We start from the raw sequence: 18,850 nt of genomic DNA, 5'->3' as shown, positions 1-18,850 counted from the left end.
CTCCCTCCAGCCCTATTAGAACTTTTTTCCTTCACACCTTCTCTTCTCTTCCTCTACCAACTCAGCTTCGCATTATAATAAATGATCCCATCCACCGGGACATTTGAATAATAGCAAATGTTTTGCATTATCTTTGCTTCCTGAAACAGAACATCTTGGACTCAGTCAGGGAAGGGCAGAGCAAGCTTGATGCGGTGACTCAAGAAGGACAGACGCTGTATGCACATTTGTCCAAACAAATCGTCGGCAGCATCCAGGAACAGATTACAAAGGCTAATGAGGAGTTTCAAGCGTTTTTGAAACAATGTCTTAAAGACAAGCAGGCCCTCCAAGACTGTATTTCGGAGCTGGGAAGGTAGGGCGTTCTGACAAACGCAAGATTGCTTGGCACACCACATGTGTCTTCAGGGACCTAGAGCAAAGTGTCAGGTGAAGAAACAAACAACACTTGAAATTGTGAATTTAAATTATAATGAACTTTGCCCTACATTAACTACAGATTCATTGGGATATGATAACCAATTGCTCAGACTCTCAAGTTATCGTTTGGCTTTATTTCCTATATAGAAAAAACAAGGGGATTATAATCACTAGTAGTTATAAAGACATAATTGCATGTAATTTTGTCTTTTTAGCTAACTTAAGATAGCAGACCTTTGATAGAATTGTTTTTATATTGTCCAAGATTTTTCTTCACATCATAGCAAAAAAAAATCTATTAAATTCTGTAGATCAAGAGTCTGAGCAGTAGCATATGTTAAGGGGATGACTATAAAACTAGGATTTTAAAAAATCCTCATTACAGAGAGAAGTGTCAGTATAATCCAATCACCTTTCTGGTGGCCTGATGTTTTGCCTATTATCCATGTTTCTTGGGCAGCTTACATTATTATTGAAATTTAGAGCTTTTGTGCATTTCAAATGCCCTTAAGAAACAGAGACCACTTTCCCTCCTTTTCCCAATGTTTCCTCTGCCCCACTTATCCACTGGACTGATTCCAGTAAGAAACAAAATTAAGGGCATATTGACATGAGATCATACTCTTACTGTCCGTTAGCAGCTATGAAAGCAATTCAGCTAGATTAAGATATTTCTTATGCTTGTAGTTTAAAAAAAAGTACCATGATTTGTCTCTTTGTTACTGAGTAAAGGACAATTTGGATAGGCTTGTTGTTGAGTTTTCTTCATAACTTGAAAATTTATGAGATCTTAATTGCCATATGAAAGACAGTGTGGCCTCAGCTATTAGTAAGCACTGTTATACTGAGCACATCGTAATTTCTCTAAGATATTTTTATTTTCTTTAGCTTTGAAGATCAGCACCGAAAACTGAACTTATGGATCCAGGAAATGGAAGAAAGATTAAAGACTGAAAACATGGGAGAAAATAAACAGCATATTCCTGAGAAGAAAAATGAAGTCCATAAAGTTGAAATGTTCCTGGGAGAACTGCTGGCTGCAAGGTATGGTGCAACAATAAAGACAAGTATGGAATAAAAGAAACAATGGGAATGCAGCAGGTTATTGCTAACATGTTTTAAAGTAGTCAGTCTGTTGGTTTGGAGTTTGGATGGTGATTGATTGGCTTGGGGTTGTAGTTTCTTTCATCTCCAGATGTTGAAATTACAAAGGATGGTGCTGTATTCTTAGCTGCCGTTTGGTTTTCCGAAGAGAGTTGGCTAGATATAGGAGCTTGTACTCATCCCAGTTCATTTTCCTTTTTTTTTTTTTGGGGGGGGGGATTGGGAAGGCCACTTATCCTAGTAACTTCTGATGGTATCCTTTAAAGGTTTTGTTGAGAATATTGTACCTTCTTCTGTTGAGTTATTTTGAAGATTGATTAACATAATATGAAGCTGATAGGAAAAAAAGAAAACCGTCAATTCACAATGACCTTAAAGTTACAAAAGCAACGCAGCAGATCCCAATTTCCAAATATTCCCACACTTCGCAGCCTCGGTTCCATCTTCCTGTCCATCCTTCCTTGTAGCATTGTCAGTGAAGCAAAGGGCGTGGTCATTAAGTTGGTCTCTCCCGTGGCTCCTCTCTCCTCTGGCTCTTCCTCTCCTTGTTTCTTTTGTACTGAGGAAGCACAGCAGGCTCCTTTCACAGGCAAAGTTCTCTGGTCTGTGATTCTGACCCTACCACCTTCAGGCTTCACCCCCAGCATTGCAGCTGTTCCTTCTCCACTGAAAGATAGATGACTTTCTATGAAAAAGGTACAGCTTGACCAAACATTCAGTTTTCTTAATCACCCTTTTCAAGAGCAGGCATACTTGACTATGGAGCAGAAAAGGATAGACCTCACTCATCTCAATTTGCTAAATCACCAACTGAGCAAAAAATTACCTAATACAGAGCAGAGCATAGTTATTCTCTATTTCTGTTGAATCTTCTTTTTTGTTTTCTGTATTTTCTTAACTAGTGATTGAACCCAGAGCATTCTAGCTCTGAGCTACATACCCCCAGCCATATTTTATTTTTTAAAACAGGGTATCACTAAGTTGCTGAGGCTGACTTCAAATCTGTAATCCTCGTTTTGGCCTCCCAAATACTGGGATTACAGGTGTGTGCACAGCTATGCCTACTGTTTTTATCTTGGAAAAAAAAAAAAAACATGCAAACAAATGAATAGCAAAAGCAGAACCCATACTGATGACTAAAATCATCCATCCCTTAGTATCCATGGGTGATTGGTTCCAAGTCACCTATGGATACCAAGATCCAGGATGCTCAAGTCCTTTGTATACAGTGGCTTGTGCATTATAACCTATACACATCCTCCTGCGTACTTTAAATCACCTCTAGATTTCTTATACCTACGACAATGTAAATAGTTTTCTATGTGTTTTTAGGGAATAATTACAAAGAGAAAACACTGCACATTTTCAATATAGACACAATTTTTAAAAATATGTGTTCAAGAGACTTCCGGGAAGATGGCGACCGAGAAAAGCGGGGCTTAAGAGTCCCGCTAACAACCAATCTCCATTACCACAAAAAGAGCACCTTTCATAGCCAGAAAACACCATCACCAGAAAAACAAAAAAACCACCAGGCTCCAGAGAGAAAGCGGACTGAGAACAGAGCTCAGGGCCACAGAGGAGACACACGCGCCCGAGTACGCGGCAGCAGCGCCATACTGCCGGCGGCAGCGGCGAACTCAGCGGACGGCTACAGCAAGCCGAGGTGACCCGCTGCGGAACAGCCAGGCGGGATCTTTCGGCGCAGACAGCATTTAAAGCTCCCAGTGGCTGAGCTCAGCACACGCTGCAGGGATTCAGAGTGGAAATCAAAACCAGAGAAGAAAAAATACGCCAGCCTCATGGCCGAGGGTGTGGCAGAGGCGCCATATTGCCACCGGCGGCGGCAGCAGCAGTGAATTCACCGAGTCCAGTACAGCTACATCTACGTACTCAAGAACAGTGAGTCAAATTGCGGGCCACAGAGGAGAAATCCCAGTATTGTGCCTCTGGGACTTGAACCAGTGAGGGAGTGGTGGTGGCAGAGATATCACACCATAGGAGAGCGTGCAACCTGGCACCCCCCATAGTTTAAAGCAGCCTCTATCGACTCCCTGGGTCGGAGACTCTGTGATACAACCCAGTAAAGGAGTAGTAGGGTCTGAGATAATACAGACTCGAGATCCAGAGCACCTTAAGTGAAGCCATAGTGACCCAAGGGAAGAACCCAGAGAAGGCACAAACCTCCGAAATCATGGGAAAGAGGAATAACACTGAAGTAATGAATGTGCACAACCCCACAACATCAGAACCTGATAAAACAGAAAATCAGAGATTTCTAGAAGATCAAATCAGGAAAATAACTGTAGAAATAATAGAGGTGCTTCGAAAAGAACTCAGAGAGAGCCAAAAAGAGATAAAGGATGCAATTAATGAAGTAAAGGCCTCAATTCAAAGCACAAACAACCGATTAGACCACATGGAGAACAGAATCTCGCTCTTAGAAGATGAGCAATCCAAAAATGAATGCATAGTTTCTAATCTAGAAAAAGATATCCAACAGCAGGAATCTGACATTGAAGAAATATGGGCCCATCTTAAGAGAGCTAACCTAAGAATAATTGGAATAGAGGAGGGAAAAGAAAGTGATACCAAAGGGATCAACAATCTCTTCAAGGAAGTAATAGCAGAAAATTTTCCAAATATAGAGCAAGAGGTTGATACACAGATCCAGGAAACTTATAGAACTCCCTTTAGACAGGATCGAAGAAGAGGATCCCCACGCCACATAATTGTCAAAATGACCAATGTGGAAGCCAAGCAGAGAATCTTAAAGGCAACAAAAACAAAGGGCCAAGTGACATTCAGAGGCAAACCAATTAAAATCACTCCAGACTTCCCAAACCAAGTCATGAGAGCCAGAAGGGCTTGGAGTAACATATTCCAAACTCTGAAAGAAAACAACTTCCAGCCAAAAATTTCCTATCCAGCAAAACTTTCTATCAAATTAGATGGAGAAATAAGAAGCTTCCATGACAAACAGAAACTGAAGGAATTTATGTCTTCAAAACCAGCGCTAGAGAAAATACTCAAAGAAATTAACTACAAAGAAGAAATAGGTAACACTCACCAGAACCAGAGAAACAAGAGTTTCCATCCAACAGACAACTAAGATTGGTTATCTGTGGAGATTCATTATTTATGTTAGTCTTTTACCTATCTCTAAATTGTATTGTTTGCCTTTATTGTTGTTAATTTTTAGGATTTCTAGTTGGAATATTAATATACCTTCAGATATAGCATTTGGAAATATTTTATCCAATTCTATTAGTAACTTTTAACTCTGTTTACATTGTCTTTGGATATACAATATTTTCTTTTATTTTTTAGGGAGTTTGTATATTCTTCTGTTGCCTGTGCCATTGAAATCATATCCAAGAAATCACTGCCAATTTCAATGTTGTGAGGTTTTATGACCCAGATTTTCTCCTAAAAGTTTATAGTCTTAAGATTTATATTTAGGTCTTTTATCTAGTTTGAGTTAATACTTGTATGTGGGATTAGGTAAGAGTCCAATTTTATTCTTTTCCATGTAATTATTATTTTTCAACAATATTTAGTTAAAAGATTATTATTTCCACCACCAAATCTTCGTGGAAACCTTGTCAAAAATAACTTGACAATATAGGGAAGAAGTTAGCTCTAGGCTTGTATTTAACTCCAATGGTCTATATATCTGCCTTTAGAACAGTACTACACTGTTTCAATTATTGTAGCTTTATATGGTTTGAAATCAGAAAATATACATCTTCTAGCTTTGTTTTTGCTTCGAGATTGTTTTGGGTATCTAGAGTCCATATTCCATATCAGGATAGATTTTTTTCTGAAAAATAAATATATGATAGTTTCACCTAAAAAAAAGAAAAAAATATTCTCTGGTAAGAAAGAAAGCAAAAAGAAATATTGAAATGTTATCTTTATGTCATCAAAAGCTTGGTATCAGACAAATGAAACTGTTATGTGAGATTATCATTTTTAATTTTGGATAAATTGCTATAATACTAGATGTCAACCACTAAGCCAAGCATGGGAGGGAGGGATGGGGAGAGAATGGGGTGGGGATCGGGTGGGGGCTGACTGGGCAATGTGTGCATGTATGTCTACAAAAGTTTGTATCCCACTATGATGTATGAATACAGTGCACCAATAAAATAAAATTTAAAAAAAAAAAAAATATGTGTTCAATCTATCATTACCCGAATCTGCACAAGTTTAAATCAAGGAGAAGGAGAAGGCTTACTGAATTTGTTAGTGTGCCAGTTTCATAACTATTATAAGATGTTCCTGGGATGTTTGGTTCTATCTCTGGGAACCCTTCTTATGGCATAAACTCTTCATTTACCCTCTGCACCCCAACTCCCAAAAGTGAGTTCCTTAACATCAAGGATTTTAGGGTCTTTATCATCCTTATATTTCCATTGTCTAGTACAGTGCAAAAATTAGAACGTATTTACAGAATGAATCAAACAATAACTTCATTCCAACTGGGGATGAACTGTGGGAACTGTGGACTCTGTTGGTAGTTAGACTACCAAATAGGAATGAAGAGATGCTAGAGATGGGGCTGAAGAGGAAGCCAGGCCGTTTTCTATAACTTTGTGAAAAACTATACTGCATTTTATTTTGTTTGCTTTTTAAATCTTAACATACAATAACATAACCAAACCTGCATCTGTCTTTCTTCCAGCCTTTTGGGTGTACTGGGGATGGAACCGGGAGGCATTCTACCTCTGAGCTACACTCTCTGCTCCATTTTTAAGTCTTTTTATTTTTGAAACAGGATCTCACTGAGTCGTGAAGGGCCTCACTATGCAGCCGAGGCCGTCCACCAACTGCGCTCCTCTGGTCTCAGCCTCCTGAAGGTTGGGATTCCAAGCGTGCACCACCACCACGCCCCGCTCTTCCAGCCTTTATAAATGACTGTGCATGCTCCTGACTTTCATTCCTTCTTCATGGGCTGCTCTGGACCCCCCTTTGTATCGACTTCTTCTACCATCCGTACTCTACAACTGCACTGAAAAAAAGTGACCAAATTCAGTATCTTTCTTGACTCCTCATTATTTTTCTAATAAATGTGGCTCTTTGATCTTGATAAGCATGTGGTCCTTCTTGAAGTTTTACTGTCTGACATTCCAGGACCAGATGCAAAATGGCCATAGGTGTGCTTGCTCTCGGGGTCACTTCCTCCACATGGGCCCCTCCTCCAGGCAACCCCCGTGCTCCACACTGGCCACCCAGCTTCCCGCTGGCCACCGTCCTCTCTCTCCTGCACCCTTCTAGCACCTCTCAGTTTTCTGGGTGTTTTCATTATATTTTCAGTACTTTAAACATTCTGGAGCAATGCCTTGTATAAAATCACATATATCTGAGATTCATTAAATCTATCCATTAAGCAATTTCTATAATAACAAGTGAAATCTCTTTTCTTAAATTATTTAACTCACATTAGTGCTTAAGCACCTTCTTGTCTCACCAAAAACTTCCAAGTATAATCGATTTCTCTTAGAATAGATGCAGTGTTATATAACTCTTTATCTCAAGGTGGTTCATAGGATGCTATTTACATGGTGGTCATTTGGAAAAGAAAATTGAGGTATTGTAGAAGATATACTTTGTGTTCTTTGTCTTTTTTTTTTTTTTTTTTTTTTTTTTGGTGGTACTGGGGGTGGAACCCAGAGGTTTTCTACCTCCGGGCTATACTCCCAGACCCATTTTATATTTTATTTGGAAACAGGGTCTCACTAAGTTGCTGAGAGCTCACTAAGTAGCTGAGGCTGGCTTTGAACCTGTGTGATCCTCCTGTCTCAGCCTCCCAAGTGCGAAGATTACAAGCGTGCGCCACCATGCCTGGCTGTGTTCTTTTTCTAGTAGTCATAATGGTTAGTGTTAAGACATCTCATACCCATCCCAGTGCCCCAAGAAAATCCTGGCATACTTTGGGTACTTTTGATATACTTTTGAGAATTTTAAACTTTCTAGACTGGTGGATAAAGAGATTTGGGGTTTGGGTGGGTAAGGATATTATGATCAAAGGGCACAAAATCTCAGGAGGAATATAAGTTGGTTTTTTTTTTAGTTCTATGGAACAACATGGCAAATGTAGTTAAAAGAGAGCAGAGCATTCTATATTTCAAAATTGCTAAGAGAATAATTTTCAAATGTTCTCACCAAAAAAAAAAAATGTTAAATATCCGTGGTGATGGATTTATTTACCAACTTCATCTAAGTACTCTATATTATGTTCAAAAAACCAGATCATTATTTTGCATCCTATAAATGTATACAATTATAAATTGTTAATTTATAATTTAAAATAAAAATATATATAATTTAAAAATAAATAAAAGTGAATGGCTAACCAAGTTCCACACACACACACAAGAAAAATTCATAGGGTACCAAACCACATAGTGATTATATATTTCCCTTGGCATTCACAACATTGCCGCACATGAGAGCCTGATACTTAACATGCGAGGAGCCCCGTGTGCACTCCTACAGTGCTCTCTGGATCAGAAGTCCCACCTTGCCTCTGCCCAGCATTGTGTTTGGTCTTGGAGGCAGATGAATGTAGCAGCCCTGGCTTCTAGAGGGTGATGACTTCGTGGATGAAAACATCCATATTAGGTGACAGAGAGAAGCCATGTGTAGCGTGTGCTGGAGGAGCGTCGGCTTGCTCCATCCTCTCCTGGGTTGTCCGGGATGCTGCTTGGGCACATGATGCCTGTCTTAAGTTTTGAAGGGGCAACTATGGGAGAAACGAGAGGGCAGAGATTTCCACAAAGGAAGAATCTCCGGCTGTAGACCAAACGGCAGAGAGTCTGGGGAACTGTGGAATCTGTTGATAGACTTCCAAATAGGAATGAAGAGATGCTAGAGATGGGGCTGAAGAGGAAGCCAGGCCGTTTTCTAGAATGAATTCCTAGCAAGACAGAAGGCCCAATCACTGCTCTTGGAACAGGCACAGCATAAATTGAATCCCAACCCCAGACGGGCACTGACTGCATTGAGAGAGACCACACAAGGAGGCAAATAGCCAGCCCAGTTCCCAGCGTCTTAATTTCAACTGGCATGTCAGCTGTGAGCGCTTGTCTAGCTCCTGCTCCAACATCAACAATCATTTGTCATTCCCCTGCACTCCAGAATGTTGGAATTTAATTTTTTTTTTTTTTTAGAGAGTCTCTCGACAAGCTGTCCCAGAGAGAGCAGCTTCTCAGTGAGGAAGGCCACAGAGTGGGAAGAGGAGGCCGCCTGAGCTCCCAGCTGCTCACTGGGTACCAGAGCTTGCTCAGGATGACCAAGGAGAGGCTGCGGAGCTGCCAGCTGGCGCTGCAGGAGCACGAAGCCCTGGAGCAAGCGCTGCAGAGCATGTGGGCCTGGGTGAAAGATGTCCAGGAGCGACTGGCCTGTGCCGAGAGCACCGTCGGGAGCAAAGAGGCCTTGGAGAAGCGGCTGTCACAGATACAGGTACGCCAGGACACTGGCAACTACCGGAGATTGATTTGATTCGATGTACGGGGGCTCGAGTTGGTGCTAATTGTTCTGGGAGCATCCAAGGAGGGTTAGAAATGAAGAAATCTGCTATTAAGTGAATGGAACTAGAAGACAGCATGCTGAGTGACAACAGTCAGACTCAGAAAGTCAAGGTTGTATGTTTTCTCTTATATGTGGAAGATAGGGAGAAGAAAAGAATTTAAAACGGAACTTCATGAAAACGCAGGGAAACCAGGAGAGTAGAGGAAGTCAGTGAGAAAGAGGGGGTCGTAGGGAATGAAGTTGGCCAAATTTTGTTATGTGCATGTATGACTGTAGTGCAGTGAATCCCGCATGATATATAATTATAATACTCCAGCAAATGGAGAAATCAGAAACCCAGACGTAGAGAAAGGCTTCTGATGTTTTTTTTTTTTTTTTTTTTTTGGTGGTACTGGGGGTGGAAGCCAGAGGCTTTCTACCTCCGGGCTATACTCCCAGATCTATAGATCTATTTTATATTTTATTTGGAAACAGGGTCTCACTAAGTTGCCGAGAGCCTCACTAAGTAGCTGAGGCTGGCTTCGAACCTGTGCGATCCTCCTGTCTCAGCCTCTCAAGCGCGGGGATTATAAGCGTGTGCCACCACGCCCGGCAAGGCTTTTGATTTTAAGATCTCTAAAATTATTTTTATTTTATTTAGTAAATAATCAGCCAACATTATTGAATAGTTACTCTGCTCCCAGCATTATGCAAGTTGCCGAGAACATGAGGGTAAGAGTTCCTGTTTTCTAGGCCTTGATGGTCACACAGGAAAGACCAACATGTTAATTGATACTTAGTGCTATTGGGGCACATTTACGGGCCATAATGGAGCAGGACAGGATGTGGGACCTCTGATTCTCACTATAGTCAGTGAAGGTGACCAGGCAGTAAGGGCAGAGGATCGTTAGGTCATTGACAGGTATATTGTGTATTTTCAAACTGATTTATTTCCACTCTTTGAAACCAATCAACAAAATTACAATTTCTGGTCAAGTTGCCCAAAGTTTTTGAAGAACTTAAGTTGAAATTACTTTTTGACTCCCAGATACCACATTCCCATCTCAAATATTTAAGTATTATATTACAATAGAGCCCACCCAGAGTTTGTTATTTTCACTCTGAGGTGAAATATTCCCTACCTTAAATTTCATAGGGAACAACCATTTGTTGTTGGTGGTGCTGTTTTATTAGCAGGTTTTTATATTCCTAGGACTCATTCTCCCTTCCTAGGATTCCCCCATCTGTCTCCCTTCCTAGAATTTCCTCATCCTTCTCCTTTCCCAGGATTCTCTCCTCTGTCCTCCCTCCCTAGGACATCCTCTTGATGAAGGGTGAAGGGGAAGTGAAGCTGAACATGGCCATTGGCAAAGGGGAGCAGGCCTTGAGAAGCAGCAGCAAGGAAGGCCAGAAGGTGATTCGGGCTCAGCTGGAGACCCTGAGGAACGTGTGGGCTGATGTCATGAACTCCTCCATCCATGCTCAGAGGTACAAGGCTATTTGTAGTGTTCATTTGCCCAGATAAAACCCAGAGGCTTAATGAAATGGCAGAGCAGTCCTGAGGTACCCTAGAGCAGAGTTACTGCTCAGCCTGCCCAAGGACACACTTAGAGGAAGGAGATTTTTTTGCTCACATTTCTGGAGATCTCCAGGGTTCAGTCCATGTTAGGAGAGGTGAAGTCTGTGGAGCTCAGGGTATGGGACAGTGAGCAGAGAGAGCTCCAGGGCTCTGCTCTCACATCACAGAGGCCAGAAGCAAGAGAGAAGACAAGGAGAGGACAGGCTATATATAATCCCCAATGCTTCACCCCAGAGTCCCCTCCTTAGCAACCAAGCCCCACCTCCAACATGGCTGCCTGGCTTCCATTAGGCCTGAGGGGACATTCCAAAGAATCCAAGCTGTAGCAGTTACCAGGTGCCTTTCTTTAGCCAGTGGTAGGCCTACCTGCCTTTGCCTGAGACGCAAAAGTTGTTTTTTGTTACTTTGCTTTGTTATGTGTTTTTTGTTTTATTTCTAAAGTATTTTCCATAGAATCTTGCACACAATATGGTATTAGGAAAACACCTCCCTCAAGTCTCAAAGCAAGAATATGTGTTTCTATAATAACATTTAGCTTTTCAAAAGAACATACAGAAAATTAGAATCTTGGCAGCTCCTGAACTATATATAAATCTATTCCCCAGCCTAATGGAATACCACCCACATTAGGGTTGTAAGAAATTGTGGGGTGATTTTGATTGTCACAGTAATCAGTAATAGGGGTATGCCAGGAATTTAGTGATTGAGGCCCAGAGAATGTTCTTTAACACGGAACATCCTCACACAACAGCAATAACAGCAATGTCTACAGAGCTTCTGTAGTGTTGTACGGTCTCACTCATGTGTAGAATCTAAACAAATTGATCTCATAGACGTTAAGAGTAGAATGGTGATTACCAGACACTGAGGAGAGAAGGGATAGAGAGGGTGGGATGATCCATCAGTGGGTACCAAATCTCAGTGAGATCAGAGCAGAAAATTCTAGAATGGATTGCACAGTACAGTGACGATAGCTAATAATTATGTATTGCATTTTTCAAAGAGCTAGAAAAAAGTATATTGAATCTTTTAACCCTAAAAAATGATAAATGTTTGAGTAAATAGGTATGTTTAGAGCTGGGCGTGGTGGCGCACGCTTGTAATCCCAGCATTCGGGAGGCTGAGACCAGAGGATCACGGTTCATGGACAGCCTCAGCTACTTAGTGAGGCCCTCTGTGAGACCTGGTTTCAAAATAAAGAATAAAAAATAGGGCAGGGTTTGTGGCTCAGAGGTCGAATGCCCCTGGGTTCCATCCCCAGACCCCCCCCACACACACACACACAAAATATAGGTATGTTTAACACTATATAAACATTGTACAGTGAATACATGTATCAAAATACCACATTACTATGTTAATATATATGATCTTTGAGTTTATATATCAGTTAAAATACACTTAATTTAAATTAAAAGAAAAGAAGAAAGATACTGATGAAGAATAGAAAAGCCATGCATGGTGGCACATACTTGGAATCCCAGTACTGGGTAGGCTGAGACAGGAAGATCACAGTTCGCAGACAGCCTCAGCTACATAGTGAGGCCCTCTGCAACTTAGGGAGCTCTTGTTTCAAAATAAAATATTGGGCTGGGAGCGTACCTTGTATGTAGAATGCCCCTGGGTTTGCCGGGCGTGGTGGTGCACGCTTGTCATTCCCATGCTTGGGAGGCGGAGACAGGAGGATTGCTCAGATTTGAAGCCAGCCTTGCTGGCTTAAGAGACTCTGTTTCCAAATAAAAATATAAAATGGGTTTCCAGGAACCCCAGTACCACACACACACACACACAAAAAAAAAACCCAGGGTTCAATAAAAGTAGCTTGATTGTTATTTCCAGTCGGTATTGTGTTTATATAAGAGAAAGATTTTTATCTTCCTTTCTTTTTTCATAATATCTACAAATAATCTAACTGGCTTGTTGGACAAATGACCATCAGTCAAAGTTATACTAAAACACATATAACAACCCATGATCTGAAGATTATGTACACTATTAGACCACTCAAGAACTAGGTGTCTAAGATGATAATAGCAAATAGATGAATAGGAGATTAAAGTTCATCAAAAAATGAAACAAAAACCCTGCAGCTGTCCACTGTAACATAAACAATGAGTTGTGGTTATACCTAAAGTTTGGCTGACTTTGTCTTGGGATGTTGTTGCTTTTCTTTGATAAAGAGCCTAGGTTTTGAGTCTCAAAGTCAACAGGACTTTTATCTTAGTAATAATTCCTATTGTTCAGCAAAGAAAAAAAATTATATTCTCTGGAATTTTCTTATTCTATAGTAGGCCTCTGGAACAAAAATTAAAATTCCCAATGCTTGGCAACAGGCCAGCTGCATGAAGTTTAATAGAAATATGAGTGAAGATTTCTCAAATGTTAGAATAAAATGTTAGATACAAGAAGCAGATTCAGATCTTTTACCTTCCTATTTTAGCAAGAAGTTAAATTGGACAATTACTTTTATATTAGAAGTAGAAATGTTTAAGTCATTGCATTAAGTTATCAAAACAAAAGAGTCTCTCTCGGTCTCTCGCGAGTGCTCAAAGGGTAGAGTAGGATTCACCCTGGCTTTGGTGACACTACTAAGAGGTTTCACAAGACACTGTACCTGTAGAAGAATTCAGTTCTGGGTGCCTTACAGAGAAGTGACATTGATTTGACATGTTAGAAAATTCCTTGAGGCAAGCTTCAGATTCTAAGGTATACATGATGAGGGTCCTATGGATGCAAGAACAACACTTTGAGCCCATGCTGGAAGTCTCTTTACCAAGTATTCAGAACTCCAGGATCCTTGGCTTGTGAGAAGGAGGCTGGGCCAAGTCACTGGGCACGAGTTTATTATAGTTTGTTGATAGGGATGGTGGTTTCGGTCAGTGAGACAGCACTGTCTAGCCCTAGGTTTGATCTTTAGCAGGAGAGAGTGAGCGAGCAGCAGAGCAAAGGAGAAGAGGGAGGGAAGGAGTCAGGAGGAAGGGAGGGAGGAAGATTGTAAAGTCCTTTTTTAAATGTCATCTTTGAGAAATTTTAGTTTGGCTATCTGGAAACCAAATGCCTGGCTATTTTATTGGCGACTAAAAATTTTTATAAATATAAAAAAATGCTATTGTGTGTGTGTGATTGAGGGTATAGGTATGTATCCATAAATAAAAATCAATCTAATAATATTATTTACTCAGGAAGAATGCCTTGAATTTTAAATTCCAGTCAACAAATAATTACCATCTGATTTTATAAGATAAACTAAGCCAAAGAAAATTAAGAATTGATATATACCCCCCCAAAATTGATGTCCTAGTGTTGAGTTTTCACAACATAGCATGCAAATTAGTGTGTTCATGTACAACAATGGTATGTACAACAATTGGCATGACTTCAGCTTCTCACTTCAAATGTTAACCATAGATTTACTGTGTTTGAAAGTAAATCTTTGTTTTGCTGAGCACTGGGTTTGATGGGTCAGAGAAGCAGTGGTCCTCCTGCACTCAAAGCCACATTTTCTTCACTTCCAATAGCATTCAGTAAAACATTTTACACAGCCACACTAGCCATATAAACAGGTTTGGGCAAAGATATTAAGATAACTCATTTATGAAATGTGGCATTAATTCTAGCACTCTAGAATCTGTGATTAGCCAATGGAATGATTATCTGGAGAGGAAAAACCAGTTGGAGCAGTGGATGGAATCAGTGGATCAAAAGGTAGAGCACCCCTTACACCTGCAGCCAGGCCTGAAAGAGAAGTTTGCCCTGCTGGACCACTTTCAGGCCATCGTCTCCGAGGTGGAAGATCACACCAAAGCTCTGCACCAGCTGACGGCCAAGTCCAGGGAGCTCTACGAAAAGACCCAGGACGAAGCTTTCAAGGAAACAGCTCAAAAGGAACTGAAGACGCAATTTCAGGACATAACAACCGTGGCCAAGGTTAGTGCAAGGTTAGCCAAGAAAAGGCTGGGAGGCTTTGAGCCTCGAGGTTGAAAGAGTAAACTACAGATTTAATAACTGGAGAATGGGTGGCTCAATGCTTAGCGTTTAGTAGCTAGATGGTACAGGAAGTCACTTCTTACATCACCTGTGAATGCCCATGCAGTTTTCTCTTCCTGCAATCTTGAGATTATTCTTTTGGTTGTTAGGGGTTTTGTTGATGTTGTTGTTGTTGTTGTTGTTGTTGTTTTGTTTGTTTTTTTCTCTTCCCTACTTTGCTGGTCAGCTATCTTCTTTCTATGTAAGACTATCTGAACATCAAATGTCAGTGTTAAAGTTTATTTTTCTTTCTTTTCCTTTTTTTCCTCCTTCTCCTTCTCCTCCTCCTCCTCCTCCTCCTCCTCCTCCTCCTCCTCCTCCTCCTCCTCCTCCTCCTCCTCCTTCTCTTCCATGTCTGGTACTGGGGATGGAACACAAAGGCATTTGACCTCTGAGCCATACCTATTGCCCTATTTAATTTTTTATTTTGAAACAGGGTCCCCCTAAGTTGTGCAGAGCCTAAATTGCTTTTTTTTTCCCTTCACTTACATTTATTACATTAAATGAAGTCTACTTACCTCCCAGACTTTATTCATATATACAATATTTTGTTCATTGCTTTTCTTAGCAAACACTACATTTCCTTGTTCTTCAAAATATAGATAGGCAACTTCATGTATTCTAAAGATTTGTGTGTGTGTGTGTGTGGTACTGGGGTTCCTGGAAGCCCTTCTACCTTCGGACTACACTCCCAGACCTATTTTATACCTTTTTATTTTTTGGAAACAGGGTCTCTTAAGCCAGCGTGGCTGGCTTTGAACCTGCGCGATCCTCCTGTCTCCGCCTCCCAAGTGCGGGGATTACAAGCGTGCGCCACCACGCCCAGCTTATTCTAAAGATTTTTTAAAATTATCTGGGCCAGGTGTGGTGGTGCACACTTGTAATCCCTGCACTTGGGAAGCTGAGACAGGAGGATCACGCAGGTTCAAAGCCAGCCTCAGCTACTGAGTGAGGCTCTCGGAAAGGTTCAAAGCCAGCCTCAGCTACTGAGTGAGGCTCTCGGAAACTTAGTGAGACCCTGTTTCCAAATAAATTATAAAAATTATCTGTGTGAATATTTATTTTCCTCCATAGCTTTTCTTTTGTTTGTTTGTGAATATTATAGAAAATAAAGGAAAATGTATCTTTTTATTTGATCCTTACTTTGGTTTACTTTTGGAAAAATTTTATTGAAACTGCAATTATTTAAAAAAAAAAAGGGAGAGCTAGAAATGTAGCTCCGTGACGAGCGCTTGCCTAGCCTGTACAACATTTGTGTTGGTTTATCTTCGTTTTTATCTTGGTAATAATTAGGACCTAAGAGCCAGGAGCAAGCTGGGTGCAGTGTCACGCACTTGTAATCCCAGCATTCCAGAGGCTGAGACAGGAGGATCGCAGTTTGCAGACAGCCTCAGCTACTTAGGCCCTTTGCAACTCAGCGAGACCCTGTTTCAAAATAAAGAATAAAAAATGGGGCTGAGGGTGTATCTTGGAGGTAGAGTGCCACTGGGTTCTATTCCCAATACTCCAAAAAATTAAAATTAAAATTAAGACTTAAGACTCTGGATTCAGACAGACCTAAGTGTGAATTCTGGCACTGACTGTTGTTGGACTTGTGACTCTGAGCACTTCACTTAGCCCCTGTGAGCTTGGATGTCCTTTCCTTTAATATGGTGATGAGGGTGCTGTCGCCAAGCTGTTTTGAGGATTAAATGGGGAATTCTAGCCAGACATGGTTCTGCAGGTTTGTAATCTCAGCATTCGGGAGACTGAGACTGGAGGAATGTGAACAGCCTCAGCTACTTAGTGAGGCCCTTTGCAACTCAGTGAGACCCTGTTTCAAATTAAAGAATAAAAATAGGGCAGGGGGTGTAGCTCAGGTAGAATGGCCCTGGATTCAATCCCCAGTACCACAAAAATAAAGAGCCAGGAATGGTGGTGCACGCTTGTAATCCTAGTACTTGGGAGGCTGAGACAGGATGATCTGGGTTTGCAGCCAGCCTCAGCTATTTGTGAGGCCCCTTGCAACTCAGTGATACCCTGTTTCAAAATAAAGAATAAAAAATTAGGGCTGGGGGTGTCTCTCAGAGGTAGAATGCCCTTGGGTTCCACCCCCAGTACCACACACACAAAAATGAGGAATTCTGTTTAAGTGCTGAGCAGAATCCTGCTGTACCCCAAGCTAACATGAGTAACTGCTTTAATAATAAGAATAGGGATAAGAATTGTGAGTGGGTGGGTTGTTAGGGAAATTAACCAACATGTGTTAAGCATAGATTCTTATGGTAAGCTACAAGAAAGTACACTGATAGAAAATATGATTGAGTCGTCAAGGCATTCCAGTTCAGATTTGATGGTTTCTTTTTAAGGTATTAAATTTTGAGAAAATTCAAGAGTAAGAATGAAATCTTTATCCAGGCATGATGGTGCACGCTTGTCATCTCAATACTTGGGAGGCTGACACAAAAGGATCGCAGGTCTGCGGCCAGCCTCAGCTACTTAGTGAGGTCCTCTGCAAAATAGTGAGACCCTATTTCAAAATAAAGAGTGAATATAGCACAGGGGTGTAGCTGAAAGGTAGAATGTACTTGGGTTCAGTCCCCAGTACCACACACACAAAAAAAGAATGAAGTCTCTGCCATACACTGAGACACCTCCACCAGGCCCGCTGTTCTATCTGATTTCCTCTTCTCAGTAACTACTGCTAAAACAGCCTTTACTTTGTTTGGTAGGAGAAAATGAGAAAAGCGGAGGAGATTGTGAAAGACCATCTCATGTACCTAGATGCCGTCCAGGAATTCACCGATTGGCTCCATTCAGCCAAGGAAGAACTCCACCGCTGGTCAGACATGTCTGGGGATTCATCAGCCATCCAGAAAAAGTTGTCAAAAATCAAGGTCAGAAAATGGACTTATAGTATACTGCACTGTTCTGTGGGTTCTTGAGTACAGACAGAATACTTGTGATAAGGCTTGGCAGAGAAGATGAATTCTATTATTTAAAATGTTTCCTAGCCAGGCGTGGTGGCACACACTTGTAATATCAGCAGTCAGAGGCTGAGATAGAAGGATCATGGTTCACAGACAGCCTCAAATACTTAGCAAGGCCCTTCATAACTTAGTGAGACCCTGTTTCAAATATAAAAAGACAAAAAAAAAATTGGGCTTGGGGTATAGCTTGGAAATACAATGCCCCAGGGTTTCATTCCCAGTACTGCAAAAAAAAAAAAAAGTTCCTAGATCGGCCATTTATTGTGTTTATTGCTTCAGTAATTGCAAACATAAACAGAATTTTAAAGAGAGAATTCAAAACTAGGCATTGTGGTGCATTCCTATAATCCCAGGACTTGAAAGGTTGAGACAAGAGGATTACAGGTTCAAGACCAGCCTCAGCAATTTAGACTTTCAGTAACCTAGTGAGACCCTGTTTCAAAACAAAAAAAGCAAAAAGGGCTGATGGTGTAGCTCAGAGCTAGAATGCCTCTGGGTTCAATCCCCAATACAGAAAAAAAAAAAAGACTTACACTTATGAACAAAATGTAACATTGTCCCCTTATGATTCTGTATGTGCTATATAGTGTGAGAGTGTAAAAAGTATATGACAGCCTGCTGGGTTGTGATAAAACCCACATGGTAATCACTCACTATGCTTTTAAGAATAAAAGTGTCAGAGTGAGAGAGAACAGTGCAACATTATGCCTCTCCTCGTGTCTAATTGTGTTTTGGGGCAAGTTACTTTGGACGATGTCTTCAAGCCTTACCTTCTAATGGTTAGAAGAAGAAAGGAGAAAAAGGAGGAGGAGAAAGAGGAAGAGTAGGGAGGAGGAGGAGGAGAAGATGACTCAAAGAGTTGTTTTAAGGACTAATCACATTATACATTTAAAATATAAAATATTTACTATCATGCCTGGCCCAAAGTGTCCTCAATAAGAATATCCAGTGGATTGGTCAGGGAGTGCCTGATTGGCTCTGGGAAAGGTGGAAAGAGTCCCACCTAAAGGTCGAATCTGTGCCTGTTGTGAACGTAATGGTCACCACCTGAGAAAAACAGGCTCATGGAGAGGGCCAGTGGTAGAGGGTTGGATACAATGAGTTTAAGAAGAACCGACGGAGCTGGGCGTGGTGGCGCACGCTTGTAATCCCCCCGCTTGGGAGGCAGAGACAGGAGGATCACACAGGTTTGAAGCCAGACACGCTGGTTTAAGAGACCCTGTTTCCAAATAAAAAT

General features: G+C 41.1%; 1 protein-coding gene across 3 annotated transcripts in view; it reads left to right on the top strand.

Moving 5' to 3' along the window:
* Positions 1 to 18,850, top strand: part of SYNE1 (spectrin repeat containing nuclear envelope protein 1) — a gene marked incomplete at both ends in the record, with an annotated part of 486,197 nt that overhangs the window by 213,996 nt on the left and 253,351 nt on the right. For all 3 annotated transcript variants that reach the window (XM_080699888.1, XM_080699887.1, XM_080699889.1), the window contains 6 exons: positions 150 to 355; positions 1,309 to 1,464; positions 8,700 to 8,991; positions 10,355 to 10,527; positions 14,236 to 14,545; positions 17,356 to 17,520. In XM_080699888.1, the coding sequence (XP_080556014.1) occupies positions 150 to 355; positions 1,309 to 1,464; positions 8,700 to 8,991; positions 10,355 to 10,527; positions 14,236 to 14,545; positions 17,356 to 17,520 (1,302 nt within the window). The remainder of the gene's footprint in view (positions 1 to 149; positions 356 to 1,308; positions 1,465 to 8,699; positions 8,992 to 10,354; positions 10,528 to 14,235; positions 14,546 to 17,355; positions 17,521 to 18,850) is intronic.

Source organism: Muscardinus avellanarius (genome assembly GCF_963383645.1).
Source record: "Muscardinus avellanarius genome assembly, chromosome: 8".
Taxonomy (NCBI): domain Eukaryota; kingdom Metazoa; phylum Chordata; class Mammalia; order Rodentia; family Gliridae; genus Muscardinus; species Muscardinus avellanarius.
Note: the sequence above shows the minus strand (reverse complement) of the source record. Positions and strands in the feature narration are given on the sequence as shown.